The 22,340-nt window shown below is 44.5% G+C and overlaps 1 protein-coding gene across 2 annotated transcripts in view; it reads right to left on the bottom strand.

The window, feature by feature from the left end:
• KCNJ6 (potassium inwardly rectifying channel subfamily J member 6) overlaps nucleotides 1-22,340 on the bottom strand; it is a 159,158-nt gene that overhangs the window by 90,442 nt on the left and 46,376 nt on the right. Inside the window, exon 2 of one of the 2 annotated variants that reach the window (XM_040055395.2) lies at nucleotides 16,881-16,929. The exons of the other annotated variant lie outside the window; for it this stretch is intronic. Within the exon in view, the coding sequence (XP_039911329.1) occupies nucleotides 16,881-16,905 (25 nt within the window). The 5' untranslated portion in view covers nucleotides 16,906-16,929. The remainder of the gene's footprint in view (nucleotides 1-16,880; nucleotides 16,930-22,340) is intronic. 2 annotated transcript variants of the gene reach the window in all.

Here is a 22,340-nt window from a genome sequence, read left to right as displayed (position 1 = left end):
TGCTGCCTGCTGTGAATGGAGGCCCTCACCTCGCTGTGAGGAGGGGGTGATGCACTTCCTGCCTTGGAAGCAGGGAGAGATGAAAATTTTGAAAAATTCAAGGGTTTCCCTGCTCTACCTGTGAGAACACGTTCCCAGGGATTCTCCTGGATGGCTTTTCAAAGGCAAACACGTCTCCAGGTCGCCTGCCTTTGATCTTCCACCTCCAACAGGCGTTTGAACAACAGCCTCTTGCCACGTTGATTTATTTGAGTTTATGAAGGCTGTTCTCTTTATTATTACAGCACTACTACTGGGTAGAAGCAGCCCAGAAATTCTGCCAAAAGTGAAGGAAGGGGAAGACGATTTTCTCTGTGTGGGGAACATCGGCCACCGCAGAAGGTGCTGAGGGCTTCTCTCCATCCCTACAGCAGGTGCAGGTGTGTGTCTGAGGGAGATTAATGACCTCTGCTGCTTCCTTCCTCCTTGGTTGCCACTTTCTGCCTGTGTTTTATACCCCCACAAAGAGGCAGAGTTCTCCCCAGTCCGTCAGCACTGGGTGCCTTGTTCCAGCACCCTGCTAGAGAGGATGAGGAGTCTGATAAGGAAAAGATAAGGTGGGGATGTCTGGCCATGAGTGCCGTGTGCTTTCCACTGCCAGAAACCAAGCCAAGAAGGAAGGGAATTCCTCAGGGCTCTGGGATTAGGAGTTGTTTCTCAGTAAAGGTTCTTCATTAATGGAAGCCAGGCCTTGCCTTCCGTGGGCTGGGCCAGAGCTGAATCCGATCATGGGTTCAGCGGCATCTCTGAATGGGTTGGGTTGGAAGGGACCTTAAAGATCATCCCATTCCACCCCTGCTATGGCAGGGACACCTTCCACTGTCCCAGGCTGCTCCAAGCCCCAGTGTCCAACCTGGCCTTGGGCACTGCCAGGGATCCAGGGGCAGCCACAGCTGCTCTGGGAATTTTATTCCAGGGCCTCAACACCCTCCCAGGGAAGGATTTTTATGCCCCTGGCATGTCCCTAACAAATCTCCATCCTGAATTCAGCCCGTCACCACCTCCTCCAATCTAATCAAGGGTTGTCCAAGATACACGGATATTTATACAACCCCGACTATGTGTGTTTGTACAGATCCATTTCAGACACTGAAGAAAAACTTGGTGGATATGGAAAGAGCTTCGTTTTAAATGGAAAAAAAAAAAAAAAAAAAATTGAACCAGGTCTTTAATCCCTAGTACATCAAATATTACCTCTAGTTATGCAGGAGGAGAACTGAGGAGGATATTAAAGCCTGAAATTACTGAGCTGTTTGTAGAAGTAGTTAGCGAACGTGGGCAATAATCTGTTGTTTAAAAAGCAAAATCCCCAAGGATCTGGAGTCCATGTGTTCGGCGTGCAGGCATGGGGTGTCTGTTTAATAGATTAATATTTCACAGGCCGAGAGCAATTTGCATGACAGACTGTAAATTAGAATGGCTCCCAAACCAGCCAGTACAAATGGATTCTGAGCAGTGCGAATCAATAACAGACAGTTCTCTAACAGCTTCCCCTCTGCTGGGGGCACACGAAAGCTCAAACACCACATCTGTCGTGCCGTTGCCACCTTGGGAATGTCTGATACGACACATCCCACCCACATCTTTGTTCTCGTCAATTCTTTGACATTTTCAGTTGAAAATCCTGGCATGGAAGATTAATGTGGAAAATTAAGCTCCTCCCAGTCTATACATAAGAATATATATATATATATTAATATACAGGTGTGCAGCTGGCATTTATTTGAGCACAATGGCCTCATAGCCATGGTCAGTGATGATCATGGAGAGACACTCTGCAGATGAGGATTTCCAAAGGGACACCGATTCTCTGTTTTCCTGTGTCCTGCCTACAAAGCATTCACTGGAGCTGCCCCTCTGAAAGTGCTCCTGCTCAGTTTGCTGTTGGCATCTTTAATTTATTTGTTCTCACCAAGGGGACCATGAATCCCTCCTATGCTTTTGTAGATCTGTAAGGAGTTTTCTGTGCTCCTCTCTTGCTGATCCTCAGCTCCTGTGCTGCTTATCCTTGGATCTCATTTGTAAGCACTTTTTATTTTCTTCTTTTGCTCTGTTTGTGTTACAAGCTCATGTTCATTCCCAATGATCCTACATCCTTCTTCTATGATAGGATGAATTTTTTTGTCATTCATTTTGCGTGAGTTATTATTAAAAAAACCCAGCTTTTCTCTCTCAAAAAAAAAACCCCAACCCAAACCAAAATGCCACAAAACCAACCAAAAATTCCAAAGACCTCCTTTGATTGCCTCCATCCCTGGGGTGACTGCTTATTTAGCTCCACTCTCATCAGCCTCATCCCTCTGTTCCAAAAATCATGGGATCCCAGAATGGTTTGGTTGGAAGAGACCTTAAAGATGATTCAGTTCCACCCCCTGCCATGGGCAGGGACACCTCCCACTGTCCCAGGCTGCTCCAAGCCCCAGTGTCCAACCTGGCCTTGGACACTGCCAGGGATGTGGAATCCAGAGCTTCCCTCCACTTTTGGCCCCTGTTCATTATCCCTCACCCTGAAGCCTGATGGTTTTGAACAGTGAGTGATTCAAGGGCATACTTTTAGTACCTGTACTTTCAGAGAAATGTGGATTTGAGGGGGCTGTCCATGTGGAAATAGGATATTAAGATTCTCACCTTTCTCTTCCCTCCTTGCAACTTTTCTCTGTTTCTGTTGGACTGTAATTAATTTTCTGATTTTTTTTTGTCTTAATTTTTTTCAGGTTCATCTGACAGCTGGAAGTTAATATACCTGATAAAGGATTTTTACTCTCCTCCTCTCTTCCAAAGCTCTCTCTTGTCTTCATTCCCAGCTCTGGCTGTTGGTGTGAGCAGAGGGCTCTGTTATTTCTGTCTCAGCAGCACTTCACCATCTCAGCATCATCTTTAATTCCACTGCTTTCCCTCCTTCACTGCTTGGTTGGGTGTTCTTGTAATGGTCTTGTATTTCTTTTCTACCTGATCACATCCCTGGAACTGCTGTAATACAAACTCTGTGTGACACTCAGAGAGTGAAGCACAGTCTGCAAAGCTGCTGACAAAATATCCCTTTCCTGCCTCTCTCATCCCCCTCCTCTCCTCCCTGCTCCAGTGGTATTCCCACTTTTTTCCTACCCTCTGCCTGTATTTTTTTTTCTCCACTGAAGTTCCTTCTGCCTTTCAGAAAGCACGAGGGATCAGATCCTGGTTTTAGACCTGCTCTTCTCTCCTGTGCCTCTCCACCTTGCACCTTTTAAGAGTGGAAAGTCCCAGGAAAAGTCCCATCCTCAGGGAGTCTCCAGGTCCCTGAATTACACATTCCTGGTGCTCTTCCTTGTGAGTGGGAACTCTCTGCTGCAAGAGCTGCAGTCATGGCTTGCCACAGCATGGTGTGATTGCTAAAATTATCCTAAAAAATTGAAAACTCTAGTGGATGACTGGCATGGAAAGGAGGAGGAAAGAGTGCTTGGGAAGTGAATTATCCCCAGGGACAGTCACAGCTGCCTGGTCAGTCTTATTGAACTGGTTCTCTCTGAGCCTCAAGGCAAACACTATGAATTTATCAGTGCATTTCTGTGCATAAGAGGAGTGCAGAAGAGGAAGAAACAAAGCAGCCTTTTTTTTTTTTTTTTTTTTTTTTTTAACTCTGCAGCATTCCATAGCTGCTTGGCTGAGATGGGCTAATATTAAAAAGAAAGCATATTGTCACACTCTTCCTACACCTCTGAGCAACAGGCTGAACTCTACAGAAGAGACAGTACTCCCTAACATCTGACTGAAGCACATTGGCTCTCCCTGTGCCAAGAAGAGGATGGAAATGGTATCAACACCTTGCTTTAGAAACACTGTAAGCAAAGATTAATAACAAAACCCCCAAACTACTACCCCAAAAAACAGAACAGAAGAAGGCGGCTTATATTTGGAGCTGAAATTGTGATTTACGCTGACAATTTCAGTGGTAAGCAATTCCATTGCTTTTCTTTTTTATTTTTAAAATTAATTTTAGTGGATTTTTTACCTCTTAGCTGTCTCTGAGACTATAAATTACCTGGAGCACAGCAAACCACCAGCAGCTCTGGGGAGCACTGCCCATTCTCCTTTCCCCAGCTCTAAAAGCAAGATATGCTCTGAAAGTGTGAGATAAGAACCTTCCTTCCTTCCTTCCTTCCTTCCTTCCTTCCTTCCTTCCTTCCTTCCTTCCTTCCTTCCTTCCTTCCTTCCTTCCTTCCTTCCTTCCTTCCTTCCTTCCTTCCTTCCTTCCTTCCTTCCTTCCTTCCTTCCTTCCTTCCTTCCTTCCTTCCTTCCTTCCTTCCTTCCTTCCTTCCTTCCTTCCTTCCTTCCTTCCTTCTTCCTTCCTTCCTTCCTTCCTTCCTCCTTCCTTCCTTCCTTCCTTCCTTCCTCCTTCCTTCCTTCCTCCTTCCTTCCTTCCTTCCTTCCTTCCTTCCTTCCTTCCTTCCTTCCTTCCTTCCTTCCTTCCTTCCTTCCTGTCCTTCCTTCCTATCCTTCCTTCCTTCCTTCCTTCCTTCCAGTGTCCTTCCTTTCCTTCCCCCCTGTCCATGTCCTATCCTTCCTTCCTTCCTTCCTTCCGTTCCTTCCTTCGCATTCCTATCCTTCCTTCTTCCTTCCTCCTTCCTTCACTGTCCTTCCTATCCTTCCTCCATTCCTTCCTTTCCTTCCTTTTCCTCTTCCTTCCTTCCTTCCCGTATCCTACGCTTTCCTTCCCTTCCTTCCATTCCTTCCTATCCTATCATGTCCTGTGCCTTCCTTCCTGTCCTTCCTTGGGTTCTTCCGGATCCATTCCTGCCTTCCTGTTCGCTTCAAATATCCTGTCCTTCCTCCTTCCTTCCTTCCTTCCTCCTTCCTTCCTTCCTTCCTCTCCCCTATCCTTCCTTCCTGTCCTTCCTTCCTAGCCCTTCCTTCCTTCCTTAGACCTTCTTATCCGTGCACTTCCCTTCCTTTCTTCCTTCCTTCCTTCCTTCTTCCTTCCTTCCTGTCCTTTCCTTCCTAATCCTTTCCTTCCTGTACCACTTGCCTTCCTTCCTTCCTCCTCCATTCCTTCCTATCCATTTCCCTTCGCGTTCCTTCCTTCCTGTCACTTGTATTCCTTCCTTCCTTCCTTCCTTCCTTCCTTCCTTCCCTCTTTCTCTCCTCTTCCCTCTCCATTTCTCCCTTTCCCTGTTTCCCCGTTCCCCTCATTCCTCCCCGCTCCACATCCCATTGTGATTCCTCAACACTCAGAAATGCCAGTCCTTCCCCTGATCCTCCCCCCCAGCAGATTCTGCTGTTTCAGTTCCCCAACATCCCTGGCTATATTTAGCCAATTTGTCTAACTGAGTACAGGGGAAAAAAAAAAAAAAATCTCCTTTACTTTCTGTAGGGAATACCAGCAAAGCAGCAAATATTGCCATGGCAACGAGCCTCTCAATCCATCAGGCTCCTGCAGTATCTAATACATAATCTGGAAGGCAGGGACTGGCATGGAAAAATGAACATAACATATTGGCACTTCGGGATTTAATGTCCCTTCCCCGTGGCCTTAATTAGCTCACCTTATTTGGGGTAATTACCCAATTTTGGCGAGAAACTTCTCTTTTATTTGGCTTTCCTGAGGAAAGCCGATGTGTGATCTGCCTTCATTAAAATGCAACTTTTGACTTTTTCCCCACAAACATGCCACAAAATGGGAGTTTCTATAGTAACACACAATGCAGGCTCCATTTGAAATTATAATCTTTTGATAAAAATGAGTTTCCCCCAGCCCCTTTCTCTATATATTTCCTTTTTCTTAAAAATTTCGTTTTGCCACTCTGGTTTACCTCTTCTTTGTTCCTAAGAAAGTTTGAAAAGAGTTCCTTAAAATTAAAAATCTCTGCTGAACATAAAATTACACATTGCCACCCCTCATTTTCATGTGTACATTATAAATTTTGTATAATTTGGTAACTTCTTCACCTCCTCTTATTCTTCAATTATTCAACTTGTTTGCTATGGCTGTTTTATCCCATGGGAAAAAGAGAAGTGGATTTCAAGGATTGTTAGAAAGGTCTTTATTGAGTTTAGTGATAGGCCTTGGATTTTTGATCTGGTGGGTTTTTTTTTTTTTTTTTTAAGACAAATTCTGTTAAGGGGTCTGTTAATCACTCATTCAATTTAATAATTTTAAAAGGAATTAATCCCTGACTGGTTTGAATAACATTTAAGAAGCATTTCCAGGCCTTCTGCTGCTGAGTGGGAAGATGCAGATCCATAAACTCTTTTGTCAAGGCTTTGGAAGTGGAAGTGGGAGGGAAGGAGAAGAGAAGGATTTGATTGGAGCTGGGGTGTCCAAAATAGGAGCCTGCAGGAGTGAAATGTTTCACGGAGAGCCAATTCGGCCTTAAAGTTTTCCAGGAAATCCACAACTTTTCTGGATAATCTCTTGTTTCCTGATATACCTGAGTCACACCTCACTGGGATCTACCCCCTCAAAATTATTGGGATAAAGAAATAATTCAACTGCATTCATGAGCCTCTCCCTTTCCTTTTCGTGCTATGATCACAGGCACCTGATAAAATTAGGAGGCAGAGAAACAGTAGGAGTTTTTCTGTTCACTTTCAGGGGGTTTGTACAGTGCTTTTCAAGATTTCACTTTGAAACATTACAGCCCAGCACACATGATTGAATGGATTCTAAAAATACACAGCCTTCACCCACAAATTTGTGCACCAGCATGAGTTACTTGTGCCTTAAATAGCAATACTCCCCTAAATAATAATGTTATCACCAAAAAGACACTCGACTGCATGCAAGAGCAATATGCCATAGGAAGCTGACTTAGCAGGAGGTCTGGAGATAGTTCTGTTCTGCTTTATTAAAAAAAAAAAAAAAAAAAAAAAAAATAAAAAAAAAAAAATAAAAAAAAAATAAAATAAAATTTGCCAGTACACCATCCAGGAGATCTTAGAGGAAATCGTTCTTTACCTGTCATTAAAAGAACTACTCAAACAATACTAAAACACGGAGCAGAAGGAGAAATTTAAACTGCCACCCAAACTGTCAAGTGAAAGTACAGGTTTTAAACCTCGACAAAAATGTGCCATTTCTAAGGACGGGGAATGATTGTTGTTTGTTGTCCTTCAGTGTGCAGGTAGGTGAGCAAACGTTTCACGACACATGACACGACTTCATTGTGTAGGATCCCGGGAGAAACAGAGGAATCCTGTGATGTAGAGAGAGCAGGCTCAGCCTGACAATGATAAATATGTCAGACGGTGACAATCATTGTGTGATTTAGCTCTTGTGAATGAAGGAAAATGGTAATTGAAAGTGTCATGGTTTGGGATGCATAATCACCTCCCCATCACTCATCCTCAGGCAGTCGGAGGAGAACAGCAGCTTCCCTTTGTTCCACGTGTGAGGTGTGAGCTGCCTGAAGGCACGGATAGAGACATGGAGTCAGGCAGGAGGGTCAGACCTGACCTCCCAGATCATGGAATCACAGAATCCTTAAAGCTGGAAAAGACTTCCAATATCACAGAGCGGTGCCCCATGCCCACCTTGTCACCCTGAGTGCCACCTCCAGGTGCCACCTGCAGGGATGGGCACTGCCAAGCTCCCTGGGCAGCCCCTGCCAAGGCCTGAGCCCCCTTTCCATGGGGAAATTCCTGCTGCTGTCCAAGCTGAGCCTCCCCTGGCCCAGGCTGAGGCCGTTCCCTCTGCTCCTGTCCCTGTTCCCTGGGAGCACAGCCCGACCCGCCCGGCTGTCCCCTCCTGTCAGGGGCTTGTGCAGAGCCACAAGGTTCCCCCTGAGCCTCCTTTTCTCCAGGCTCAGCCCTTTCCCAGCTCCCTCAGCCCCTCCTGGGGCTCCAGCCCCTTCCCAGCTCCCTTCCCTGCCCTGGACACACTCCAGCCCCTCCAGGGCTCTCCTGCACTGGGAATTTGAGGTGTCTCAGCACCTCACAGGTGTCAGGGGGACAAGGAGAAGTGCTCCTATCTGAGGTACTTTACCACCAGCTGTGCTGCAGTCACCTGTGTCTGCCCTGAAGGAGCACAGGGTTTTATTTTGGATGAACCTTTCTGTTTTGCACTATTTTTTCTTGCAGGTACGTGGATTAATGAATGTACTTATGGAGAGTGAGGATGGCAAAGTGGGGGGAGTTCAGCAAAGAACAGCCAGGACTGGAGGCCCTGGATGCTGATGTGGATTATAAAATCTAACAGGGTGATTAGAGAGAGGTTCTGCAAGCTGGCAAATGTTTGAAGAAGAGAGATAGGGGAATTATTTAGGAAGAAAGAGCAATCTCTCATTACATGGCAGAATTTCAGTGCCGTGCTAACAGTGAGGATCAGCAGGTGAACACAGCTGTGTCCTCCTTTTCCTGCAGAGAGACGAGCCTGTGAGACATTCCCGGGCAGGAACAGCAAAGGGAGTAATGCTGAAGTCAGGGACTGACTGATTTTGAGGAGCAGAACAGCCCCATTGCACAATCCCTGCCACCCCTGGCTCTGGAAACACTGCTGGACTCCCTCAGAGAGGACAGACCTTGCAGGTCTCTGCCTTCTTTCTGGTTTATATTTTATCAGCTCTCTCACTGTCGGCAATGACTCTCACTGGAGTCTTTCTGGTTTTCTCCTCCATGTAGTTCAAGATATTTTATGGTGGAAGGAATAGTGGTAAATAAAGTTAGAAGAGGCTGAGCTATGTGTTTGGGCACTCACTCAGCAATAACACACTTTGAATTAATGTGTTCTGTGCACACACTTCCAGGCATTATTTGCCTTTAAGATGGGTAATACTGTCCCTGTTATCCCCTGTCAAATGTTCGGAGAGCAATGAAGGCAGGTGAAAAATACAGGGAGAACATAGTCCAGCTTTAGGCATTAATTTAATGCCTGATTAAAAGGCAATTAAAAGACATCTGTCCAAAACACCCTGAAAAACCTTTCTCTCATTGTTCATATTGGAAAGTGCAACTGGGCCCTTTTTTCAATGAAGCTGGATATTTGTCTTTCACATCAAATAGTTTATTTTGCCATGCTGTATGATATTTTCCAGTCATTGATTCTGGCCACCTTTGCAAACAATTTTCCAAGTGTAAGGTTTTAAAAATCCAATACATTCTGGTATGACCTGTTTAAAAGCTGTACTTGTACATCTCAAATCCTTATTTTTTTCTGGATTGTTTTTCACTTAGCTGTTGACCAGCATTCTTTGCTGTCCCTCACATTTTATTTCCTAGAACTAAAATCCATTATGGTCTCTTCTCTGCTTGATAAGGCTGATCCAGGACAGAAAGGTTTCTATGGCTTTCAGAGACATTGATCCTTTCTTTCACCCTCGAATTTGACTCATCTGCTCTCTGTGGAGACAATTGATTAGACATTTTTAATGACTTTTTTTCGTCCTGAGTGAATGTGAACTTCCTGCTCTTTACAGGTGGAAGCTGCTCTTCCAGCTCTGCATGATGTTCACTTCTCCAGCTGAAGAAGTTAGTTGGCACCTCTGGAAGATTTAAGTGGTTGTTAAATAAATGTAGAAAAAGCTCTGCATTGGAAGAGCATTAAAATTATGAAACCAAACCCCAAATAGCATAATGGAATGGTTTGGGCTGGGAGAGACCTTAAAGATCATCCAGTGACACCTCTGCCATGGGCAGGGACGCCTTCCACTATCCCAGGTTGCTCCAGGCTGGATTTGAGCACTTCCAGGGATCATTAAGGGGGCAATTCTCCCTGGCCCACAATTGAACATACACTATTATTTGGGTATGATGAGGAAATGATGTCTTAGTAAAGGTTTAAACCACTCAAGTGACATTTTTGACCAAGGTCCTCAAAATCTGGTCCTTAAAATCTGAAGTGACTTCGGCTTTCAATACTCAATTTCTGCTCAAGCTTAAATTAATTATAATTTCCAGCTCCCAGGGTGTATATTTGCCCTCTGAAAACCATCTAATTCCTAAATGTATCTCATGCCAAAACTCATCCAGAGTCACAAATTTTTCCTCCAGAAGATGTTGCAATGGGACCATGGATTGGGATCTGTAGAGAGCAGTGTCCTGGGAAGCCGGGAAAGCATTTTATCTAAAAGGTTTGTACCTAAACAACTTTGATGCAGTGTGGAACCAAATCCCACTTTGCCCTGGGAAGGATGGGACTGGAAAACTCAGCTTGACTCTGCTGTGGGCCACAGGAAAGCAAAGGAATGCTGAGAATTTTTAAATATTGGCAGCCTGACTGCAACCTCTGTTTTAGAAATGGGTGATTTAGCAATGGGTAACCTGGAGCTAATAAAAATAAAAGAAAAAAATATACAAAAGTGGAAGGAACAGGAAATACTCTGTTTCAAGGAGAAGAAGTCCAGTGTAGCCTATATGTAATCACTGTTCCTAACTAGAAAACCAGAAATTTTAACTTCATTCATAATTCAGCTCTTGGTTATCTCATCCCTGAGATTTGGAATTTAATTTTCACAAAGATTTTTTAGCTTAGCCAAGAAATATTAGCAGTGCTATCAAAATTTAATATGTTTTTGAAAACCCCAAGCTTCTAGAATCAAGTTACTTTGTGAGAGTCTTGGTTTTCATTTGGGAAGAAAAAAAACCAATTTTTGTCCTTCACACTTGCAGAAAAAAGATAAAGATAAGACCCTTAAAAGCTCAGAGAATGCCAAGAAATGCTCTTCACAATGTTATATACCCAGGACTGGAAAAGATGTCAATCATCTTCCTGCCTAAGACAAGTTTCCTTTGTTAATTATGGCATAAATAAGTTCACAGCTCTTCTAGGCCCCTGTCAGTGCATCACTGAGACAATAAGAATTCTTGCTTTCCTGCATAATGAATTCCTGCTTTAGAATTACATTCTCCCCTCAAAACCTCACCTTTGCCACAAAGAATAAACTGTTTCTTCATTTAATGATAGCAGTGTTCTTTCTGTTCTTTTGATTGTATGCATCAGCTAATTTCTGCTGAAACAACCAAAACAACAACAATAAAATCATACATATTCTGGTTACTTGTAATTCAAATTCGACCAAAGATTTAGGGAGTTCAGTTGGAAATAAATGTTATCAGCCTACATAAACAGTATTGAATCAACAATAATTAGATGTATCACTTACATCTGTAGCTTAATATTTGGTACAAAACTGCTTCTCCAATAATAACTGTAACAACAGAACGTGAGATAAGGAAAATGCATATTGTGGGAAAACCAGCCTTCCTATTCTGCTCTTGGCACACCTCATAAAAAAGGATAACCAGAGGATAGCTGGATATTTTCAAAATAAATTACTCCCCCAAGCACAGGCAAATGTCTTTCTTGAATGAGTCTTCCAAGTGCTTTGGGGTTTTTGCTTTTGAATTTTGCATTTTGAGAATCTGCACTTTGTAACAAATGGGTGGCACTTGATACCAGTGTAAGATGTTGAACTGGAAGTTTGTCCTTGGAAATGCTTTCTGAAAGTGAATAATCAATGCTCTGGACTGAGGAGGTGAAAGTCAGGCTTTAGGATCAGCTCTCCAGGGCCTGACTCTGTACCTGCACTAGGGGTGGTGTGTTCACACAGGGCAGCTTTGCTGCACCGCTGACTCCTGGTGTGACTACAAAAAGGTTAAAATCACAGAATCCTAGAATGGCCTTAAAGAACATCCAGTGCCACCCCTGCCATGGCAGGGACACCTCCCACTGTCCCAGGCTGCTCCAAGCCCCAGTGTCCAACCTGGCCTTGGGCACTGCCAGGGATCCAGGGGCAGCCACAGCTGCTCTGGGAATTCCAGCCCAGCCCCTGCCCACCCTCATGGGGAACAATTCCTAATTCCCAATCTCCCATCCAGCCCTGCCCTCAGGAAGCCATTCCCTGTGTCTTGTCCCTGCAGCCCTTGGGAATTGTCTCTCTCCAGCTTTCCTGGGGCTCCTTCAGGCCCTGCAAGGCCACCCTGAGCTCAGCCCAAAGCTTCTCCTGGCCAGGTTGAACAATGCCAGCTCTGCCAGCCTTTCCTCCCAGCAGAGCTGCGCCATCCCTCTGCTCATCCTGCTGCCTCCTCTGGGCTCTCTCTAGCAGCTCCACATCCTCCCTGTGCTGGGAATTCCAGAGCTGGGGCAGCTCTGCAGGTGGGCTCTCACCTCAGGGGGCACAGGGACAGAATCCCCTCTTAAATTTCTGCCAACAATTCCGTAGATGCAGCCCAGGAACCTGAACAAAAGGCAAAGATAGAAGGTGTAGTATGGGAGGGGGAAAAAAAGGTGGAAGCAGGAATGTTAAAATGTCCTATAGCAAGAGACAAGGCTGGATTTTTATTTACTGTAACATACCATATGTTTTTCTTATGTCATAAAGCACTAATTCAAAATCATCGGATCCGCTCAAAAAATTCCAGACTACCCTAGCACGTATAAATCTGGAGATGCTGTGACTTTCAAGTAACTCAAGGCAGAAACATTTTTTCTCTTTATAAACTCTCCCTACAAGTCTGAGGGAGCAGTAGGCACACTTCAGGCTCAGACACCGCAGACAAGAAAAAGAAACCTTTAGGGAAAAGCACTTCATGATAAAACAACTCTCTCCTGGGTTTTGTCTGCTCCTGAAATTCCTTCAGGTTGCCTTATATTCTTTCTACCTCTCCTGAGTAAAATTTGTGGCATCCATAATTCAGAAGATTTTATCTGGAGTCATCTGAGGTCTCAGTATTCATTATTTCACTGTCTGGGGAAATACATGCACGGACATTTGGAGCTCACATTTTTGTAACAAATGAAGGAACATCCTTATTTTAGACCAGCTCTCCTGCCTCTGGCTGTCCTCAGGCAGGTGTGTCTGTGGAGTGACTGGACAGCAGAGCACACAGGGCTGGGCACTGCTGTGTGCCTGCTGCTGGAGCAGATCTTAATTGGATGTCAGGGTCAGACATCCAGCCCTGCCCGTTTTCCATCCCAGCCTGGAGCAGCTTCCCTCTGCTCATGTCACACATCCCACGGCACACGAGAGCCACATTTCTGCAGTTCTCAGAGCTGAGAACTTTGACAAAATGACTTTTCCTAAATACACCAACATATCTGGCTGCTCACTAAATATCTTGTAGCGCTCATTCCACAAAGCGTTCCCAATGAGGATCATTCCCGAGGACTGGATAGTTCTGTAGAGGATGTTTCTCTAAACAAATTTTTCATATTGGCCAAATAGGTTGGGATGAACATTTGATTCCTTCCTCTGCTGTTAAATAGTTGCCCTCCTACCTTCCCCGCTGGGCTTTAGCCATTTGCAGGCCTGGTGATGGCATTTGGGTTAAAAATGGTCACCAGGGCATGGGGAGCTTGAGAAAAACAGGGAGAAAACAAAAGTTGCAAGGAAAATAATTTAATTCTTGGCTTCATGGGCAGGCTCAGCTTTTAAGTATTCTGAGGTTATTATGAGGAAAATTGACTAATTCAGGCTATAAAGAAATTTTAAAATGCGTATGGATTTTAAGGCATTATAAAGGAATTCTTGGACATTTCCCTGGGGCTCAGTGTAATTGTGGTGGCTTTCTATTAATTCTGTGCAAGAGCTGTAAAATAATAACTTGAGGCAAAGAATGGTGTTATTTGGTATTCATTTCTCCTTCTGTATCAGCTCTTAGGGACTATCCTGAAAAATTTAGCAGAACATTTCTTGCTAGTTTGTACTTCAACTGTTGTATTAAAATTATTTCCCCCCTCACTTTTATTTTTTTCTTAACTTTCAAGGAAAACGAATCTCAAGTACAAGGCTCTGCCATGATACATCATCTCTTTCCATCACCATGAAAGTTCTATGGAAAGAGGACAGAAAATAACAATAATGTGATTTTTTTCCTTACCACTGTTCCCTACAGCGTGACAGAGCCTCTGAGAATGGAAATGCAAAAATGTGACAAAAATACGGACTGTTATTCTTGCTGGGAAAAAAAAAAAAAGAAAAAGAAAAACAGCCTTGGAACAACCTCTGCATCAGTGTTCCCTCAGTCTCCCTCTTGGTGTGCGGTGTGATGTGAATCTCAGGTCCAGGGCTTTGACTAGTGCAGAAACATCCAGAAAATCTTTATGGAGGAGAAGGGGCAGAGAGCAGTGCTTGGCAACTTCAGCAGGGTGCTCTGATGGAGAGAAAATACAGAGCAGTGGAGGGAAGGGGATTGATTTTTCCTGGGGCTGTGCAAAGATGTGAACAGAGGAAAGAGAGGAAAGCAGCTCTTGGGTGAAACAGGAAGGCAAGTAATAATTCTCTTATATTGGTACTGTGATCAAGCCATTTCTCCAGGTCTTTGAAACCCTCTCAGGCCTTGAATGCCCTTCTTCATTTCCTTATTTCCAAGAAAAATACCCTGCAGTCCAAGCCAGAGGCCCACCCTACTCCATTTATCTCATTTTACTCTCCACCAGCTTTAAAATAAACACTGTGGTACATTTACTAAGAATTTTACTTACAGCTAGCAACGCTGTCTAGAATTTATTAAAAATATTTTTAAATGCCATGAAATGATGTGAAAATGAATGACGAAAAGATCCTCACACAAAGCAGCAGTAAACCCTTTAAGCATCATTCTGTCTCAAAGAAGTAGAATAAAATAATTGGCAGGACAAACATGCGCCACAAAGGTACTGCACAGGGCATTTCTGGATTTGTTCTCTCAGTGAGTTGCAAAACGTTCTGGAGGCCTCTCCTCTTGACTCTTCAGAGCAGTCAGAGGGTCTGATTGCTTTCCCCTAACAGATTTTGGCAATATTCCTTCACCTTGTTCCAGAAGGGTTGTGCTAAGTCCAACAACTACCTAACAAACAGGAGAGATATTATTTATCTGCTTCCATCTTTGATAACAGGTTCCTCCTTTGTTCCATCCATCAAGACATAATTACACATCTATCCAACATCCAGCAGCACCAGATGGGGTCCCAGGATACTTCTAAGGCTGATACTGAATATCTACAGAGATTAAAGGAGCAAAATTACCACTCTTACAGCAGAGGGTTCCTCTGGGGCCTGGTGTCATTGTCCTTTTGGGCCTTGCTAAGCTGTAATGTTGTGATTTCCTCTGTTATCACCCTGGCTTGGCTGCACCATGGAGAAATACTTATTTATATATATGCATATTTATATATATACTGCAGCAATATAAAATCAGAGAGTCCCAGAATAGTTTGTGTTGTAGCAGCCCTCTTGCTAGAGAGTAGAAATGAGCCAAGACAGAGACTTCTTGTTTATCACAGCATGGAAAGGGTCCTGGTTTATTCCTCTTTACAGCTCAGCCATCCTGACTCCAACCATTCACTGACTCTGGCTGCAGCAAGCTCCTGCTGTGGGTTTCCCTTGCACCTTCTGACTGCAGGCTTTCCCCTAGATAGACTGTGACTGCATGTGTCAGTTTTCAGACTCTGACTGCAGGCTTTTACCCAGCTAGATTGTGACTGCAGGTTCCAACAACAGGCTCTAACTGCAGACCCAGGCTGACCCCACAGCAGTGATCCTCTCTCCCTAGAATCCTTCTCCCTGCTAGTTAGCCCTCTTGCTTTTATCACACTTATCTTTATTGCATATGGCTGTGACTCATCAGGGGCCAGGCTGTATTGGGTAATTAACACGGCTGTTACTAATCAGGGATGAGGTCACCTGTATTCCCTTCTCCAAGTTTGGGTTGGAAGGGTCCTTAAACTCATCCAGTGCCACCCCTGCCATGGGCAGGGACACCTTCCACCATCCCAGGCTGCTCCAAGCCCCAGTGTCCAACCTGGCCTTGGGCACTGCCAGGGATCCAGGGGCAGCCACAGCTGCTCTGGGCACCCTGGGCTTCCCCACCACCTTTGGAATAAGGGCTGGAACAAGAAGATCTTTAAGATCTCCCAGGCCTGCTGCACATTTTTGTGGGATTGGCTGTTTCTGATGCTGAAATAATTTTTTTTATAGCTTGTAGTGGTGGCTCTGCCCTGCAATGACACAGGGAAGGAGACACAGGGAATGATTTCAAAAGGTAACAAAGGGATTTGGGAGAGTAAAAAGTCAGGGTAGTGCTGCCCTAGGAACAGGCCTTCTGTATACAAGCAGAAAAAAGTAACTGGAAAGAAATTTTTGATATAAACAAGTTGTGCATATCTGTGTTTCTGTCTTTCTATAGCCTCTGGTTAAGTAGAGTAAAATATTTCTCCCTTTTGAGCCAAATTATTTAAGCTTCCATAGGCTTTGGAACTGATAAATTTTGGGTAAGAAGCAGCAGTCTACCAGGATCTCACCCCAAATGGTCTCCAGATTTTGTCCACAAATAAATTATCCAGCCTGAGTCTCCCAGCTACAAAAGCTTACAGCCTCTACTCCATTCCCTAGATCCCAAAATATGGCAAAAATACAAACTGTTTCTTGTTGGGCACACATTTAAGACAACACAAATCTCTCACAAACCAGAGAAACCAACTGAAAGCTTTCCAGATACGTCTCTGGGCATAATTCCTCTTGGATGAGTGTAGCACAGGGAACAATCCTGAATAATTGCACTGGATTTAGAGTGACCTTCTGTAAGCTTGTAAAGGAACACATGAATCAAGTAAATTAGGCACTTACTAAGTCCACAATTAGTTACATTCTATTTAAAAAAAACCCCTCAGGCTCACAAAGTCAAACATGGAGCAGGTTCTTTGCTGGATTTCAGCCCAAACAGATGTGATTTAAGCAGTGCATGAAGAAAATCCCCCAGTTCTGGGGATTCCTATTTTCTTTTGTTTTTTGTTTTTTTTTTAAGGAGTAGAATGATTTATGATGAATTTGGGAGGGAAGACAGGGCTGAATGAGATCCCTGGATGCCAGCACTGCGTTCTGGGTTTGTGGCTTTATGAGAGAGAGGGGGACAAATGGAAAAAGGAAGTGGTTGAACTTCCTATTTGTACTCACTCATCGACTCTGTCAATTTGGCCATCTCTGTTTCTCTTTGGGGCTTCTCCTGGGGGAACAGACAAAATGAAAAACAAATATATATATGTAATATAGAAATAAAAATACACCTGAGTGCAAGTGGCATTGTGAGGGGAGGACATTAATCCATTATATATTTCTATTTTATTTAGGGATTTATTTCACTCCTAAATAGCCTGAACCGCTGTGGGCTTTTTTTTTTTTTTTTCCTTGTAATTTCTCAATTTTTTCCTACTATGAAGTGTGAAGCTTGTATTTATTTATCTGTGTGTATCTAGCTGGAGAAATAGAAATTATTCAACCAAAGTGATAACGGAGGAGGAAAACCTCCTCTGGTTTTCACTCTCCGCTAAAATACTCAAGTGTGTTAGGCCTTCCTGACAAAAGAGCAACCCACAAACCACTTACACTGCAGGAAAAAAGGAAAAAAAGCACTTATTTGGAAAGAAATAGATTTTGTATAGGAGATGGAGTGTGTGGTGGGGCACTGGGATGATGCTGAGATGAACTGAGACACTTGAGGGACTCCCAATCAAACCTGCTGGTCTTTGTCTCTTGTTCCTTATGTTATTTTTATTATATTTTATTTTATTTTTTTAATTTCAGACACTTTTAGCTGCTGTAACCAAGACAGGGTTGGTAAATCAAGAGCCCTTGAATTTGGTGTGAGTCCAATATCCCATTGCACAGCTCAACCAGAGCAGCGGAGGCTGGGGCCCAATCTCCTGATTTGAGAGCCAAAGTTTGGGCTGAATGAAAGGTGCAAAGCCCTTGAAACTCCAATTAAGTGGTTTTGAGAGGATGTGGTGAGGCTGTTGTGATGCCTCTGATCCCTCCGGTGATTGAGCCCCACCTCCCCACCCTGCACCTGTGCCAAGGCTGTGAGAGTGGCTCTCCTGGGCCATGGGTGAGCAGATCTCAGCTCTTTTTTCCTCAAAAAACTTTAGCAGAGGGAGAGAATTTCCACAAAAATTACGACTTTAGTTGGCAGTATCCCCAAGCAGAAGCTCTTTTGTCACCTTGGTTTTTCTGAGTTTTTTAAAGCCTTTTGATTGTTCATAAAATGGAGTCAGACCTTTTAGCTACTGTACAATATTAGGAGCAGCTTTCACTTTTTCTCACACATGTAACATAAACAAATCCTTTGTTTTTCATTCTCTGTCCTTTGTTTGCATATTTCTAACCTGAAAACAATTGTAACTGACAGTTGGTCTGGCCATTTGGCTGGGAGGTGATAACTCCAAAAGCCAATCCACTGCCAGACCCACAAATGTATAAAAAGTAAGAAATAAACAGGCAGAGGGGCTCTCCGCCTTGTTCTCCGCCTTTTTCTCCGCCTTGGCTCAGCCTTGAGCTCGCTCGGAGGAACTCTCTGCCCTGCGAAAATCTCTTGACTCCGTGTGATTGCTTTGCATATCCCAGTCACACTCTTTATCTCAGCTCTGGGACAAGGTAGAGGTTTTTGGGCAAAGTGACCTTCAGTAGCTGCTGGAATGGCTGGGGATGGGAGTCAGCATGGTGACGTTTTTCTTTGACTGAGTCTGTGCTAAAAACAGCACCGGAGAAAGGCACAGGCTGAGAATTGCCCCTGCCAGGTGTTACTTGGTAGGAAAACATGGTTTTTCAAGGCTCTTTGGGTGTGACATGAACAGACCCTGCTGCAGGGGTGCCAGGCTGCTCAAGGGAAACCCTCTTGCTTTATCTAAGACAGGATCAATTCCTAAGTCCAGAGGAGCTGAAGTCTGTCCACCTCTGCTTTAGAATCCAGGATCCCAGAGGTTGAAAAAGCCCTCCCAAGTCATTAAGTCCCAGCTGTGCCCCGTGCCCACCTTGTCCCCAGCCCAGAGCACTGAGTGCCACCTCCAGGTGCCACCTGCAGGGATGGGCACTGCCAAGCTCCCTGGGCAGCCCCTGCCAAGGCCTGAGCCCCCTTTCCATGGGGAAATTCCTGCTGCTGTCCGAGCTGAGCCTCCCCTGGCCCAGGCTGAGGCCGTTCCCTCTGCTCCTGTCCCTGTTCCCTGGGAGCACAGCCCGACCCCCCCGGCTGTCCCCTCCTGTCAGGGGCTTGTGCAGAGCCACAAGGTTCCCCCTGAGCCTCCTTTTCTCCAGGCTCAGCCCTTTCCCAGCTCCCTCAGCTCCTCCTCACAACCTCTCCTCTCTCCTCAGTACCTTATCCCAGTCCTGGCTTTTATCTGGTAAGAAAACCTAAAGAACTATTTTTTATATGGAAAATGCCACTACTTGCACTTCAAAAAGTTGGATTTATACTGTAAAAAAAAAAAAACAAAAAACCACCAAACCAAAAAAGCTCAAATGTCACAGTAATAACAACCACTGCCATTCATGAAACAAGCAGATAATGCTTTAGAACTGCATTCATACACCCCTGAGAGCATTTTATAAGAAAAGAAAGGTTTAAGGTTATGTCCTGGATCTGAGTGAGGACAATGCCCTAAGCCATGCTGATAATGTAGCATCCAGCAGCAAATTCATGCTTTGCTATGAAAGGAAAAAAAGGAAGGAATGAAGAAAGAAGTAGTGCAAGAGTGTAAATTTTACAGACGGAAAGGTCCTCTATGAAAGTTTTCTTTGCATGGCATTAATCATCAGAGGAAAGCACAGCACTCTGAAAACCATCAGGAATTTGTGTCCGTGGTGATTTATAATGTGACCTTAGAACACCTCCTTTTGCTACAGAACTCAGATTTTATCGGGAGTGAGCAGTTGGGAAAGATCAAATTGAGCCCTGAAGATGGAGGGCTGGATTTATTAGACTAATAACAAATGGGTATTAAATATCATTACTTTGCTCTTGTTTATTATTAAATACTTTTTACTAATGATGAAGTCTCTCATGACAAAGGAGACTTGAATCGCATTTCATTTGAAAGTGAATTACTAAATATAATATCTAAGGGAAAATTTTAAAATTTTTGAGTTTATTTTACTTTTCTTAAAAGAAATACCTAGGACTACTGAAGTTCTGGTCTTCCTTCTTTAGTAGCTAGAAGTTTGTTTGTATGCATGTAATTTCTGAAAATTAATGTTTTTTAATGACATCTGATTTCCAGATATTTTTATTGAAAAATTAACCTGTCTACTGTTATCAATGAACTTAAGACTCTGTGAAATTATGACGTCCTTTTGCCTTTCTCTAATGATCACTAAGATGTGCACACATGCACCCATGAAGGTCTGAAAATCAGGAAAATTTTTCCACTCATCTGTTTCTTCAAAATGGAATGTTTTGAGGGAGCTAGAACACCTCTAAGAAATTTGTTTTTTGATGGCAGATAAAGAAGGAATCCCATCCTCTCTGACAGAATGAGTTCTAGCAGATTAACTTGGGGGAGAATCAAACAGTAAAACACACTTTTGTTCTCTGATTTTAGCAGATGTGAGTTTGAACACAGACTGACAGCAGAGTGAGATTTGCCGCCTTCAAAAAAACCCCCAAATCCAAAACACAAAACAAAACAACAAAAAAAAAAGCAAACAACAAAACAAAACAGGATTGGAAAAAAAAAAAAAAAGGCAAACAACACCGTGTTTCATTTCAGGACAGGAGCTGCCTTTAAGGGCTGATTGTGGTTGTGTTTCCTCTGGAGATTACTGGGTAAACAAGAATTGCCACCTCAGAAAACACATCAGGAAATGCAGGACTCATTTTTTACCTCTCCTAACACAGTGATGCTCACTTTTCAGGATTTTTTCTTAGCTCTGTAGTCATCATGGAGTGATTTCTGCAGGGAATTTTGAATCCATGGGCTGTTGCTGCCAGTGCCTGCTCTGAGCTGAAGAACCCAAACCTTTCACAAACTCAGAGGAGCAGCAGAGCCCTGCTCTTCTTATGTGTGGATGTCTCACATGGTCATTGACTGCCTGGGCACCTAAAACGCAGCAAATTTCTGCTTTTCATACTTGGAATGATGTGCACTGTCCGAAGTGCCAGCAATAGGTGACGTTGTGGCGCAAGGAGGGATGTATGAAAGTTAAATTAAGTGAAGAATGATAACTTTGTCTAGCAAAAAAGGGCCATTTAAAATGCTGCTTTGCACTTTTTTTGTGTTGTTTGTGAGGTCTTTCATTCAACTGAGGGTGTAAAAGAAGATGCAAACTGTAGTTTTCTAATGGAGGGGTTTTTTTTGGTTTTTTTTTTTAACGATTTCCTTTCTATCAACTTCCTTCAGACAAAAGAGTGGTTGCCCAATCCTACAACATCTGAGGCTGTGATGTCCTGCCTGGCACTGAATTTAATCTTAAATTATTATCATGCTGTTGCCACATTTATGGGCTTAAAGGGGCAACACAGAAAGTGTGGCCTTCATGTCATTCTTTCCCTCCTTAGCCAAAGAAAATCAGGCACTTGTGGATAAAACTTTCCTTGTTTGATGTCCTGCGCTGCAGAGTCTGCTGTGCTTCTGTCACAGGGGTACAAGAAGACATCAGGGGCGCCAGCCAGGCAGCACAAAAATAACATTTTCAATGTCGAGCAGGAGACAGTTGGATCAAATTCCAGATGGGAACCAAAACATTGAGTTCCTAGGTCAGTTGTCTCAGAATGTAATATTCTTGGACAAGACAGTGGATGAACTCCTCGTGATTTTTCTACTGGAAGGACAAGGGCACATCCTAAAACTCCCTCTCCTGTGGCTGTTGGCTTCAGCTGGCACTAATTAATGAGATCATTACATTTATTTTCACAGGGTCACAGGATGGGTCAGGCTGGGAGGGACCACAGTGGGTCACTGGTGTCACCTCCCTGCTCCAGCAGGGCCATCCCAGGGCACAGGGCTGTGTCCAGATGGCTCTGGAATATCCCCAGGGAGAGACTCCCCAGCCTCTCTGGGCTCTGCTCAGGGCTGCTCCCTGCCCAGGGCACAAGTTGTGCCTCCTGTGCAGGGGAATTGCTGGGCTCAGTCCCTGCCCGTGGCTCTGGGGCCATTGCTGGGCCTGGAGCAGAGCCTGGGCCCTGCTCTGCCCCTCCCTGCACACAGGGACACACAGGGACAGACAGACAGACAGGGACAGACAGACAGACAGGGACAGACAGGGACAGACAGACACCCAGGGACAGCCAGGGACAGCCAGGGCTGAGGCCCCTCTCAGCTGAGCTCCTCTCCAGGCTGAGCAGCCCCAGCTCTCTCAGCCTTTCCTGGGCACGGAGCTGCTCCAGGCCCTTCCTCAGCTCCAGGAGCTCCTGTCCCTGCTGTGCCGAGGATCCAGGGCTGGACACAGCACCCAGAGGTGCCTCCAGGGCTGGGCAGAGGGGCAGGATCAGCCCTGACCTGCTGGGAATGCTCACCCCGATGGCCCCCAGGATGCCATTGGCATTCCTGTCCCCAGGACGCTCTGCTGGCCCAGGGACAGCTCGGTGTCCCTCAGGACTCGCACATCCTTCTCCAGCAGGTCACCCCCAGGCCATGCTGGTGCCTGGAA

This window comes from Hirundo rustica, chromosome 2 (assembly GCF_015227805.2).
Source record: "Hirundo rustica isolate bHirRus1 chromosome 2, bHirRus1.pri.v3, whole genome shotgun sequence".
In the NCBI taxonomy this organism is placed as follows: Eukaryota; Metazoa; Chordata; class Aves; order Passeriformes; family Hirundinidae; genus Hirundo; species Hirundo rustica.
Note: the sequence above shows the minus strand (reverse complement) of the source record. Positions and strands in the feature narration are given on the sequence as shown.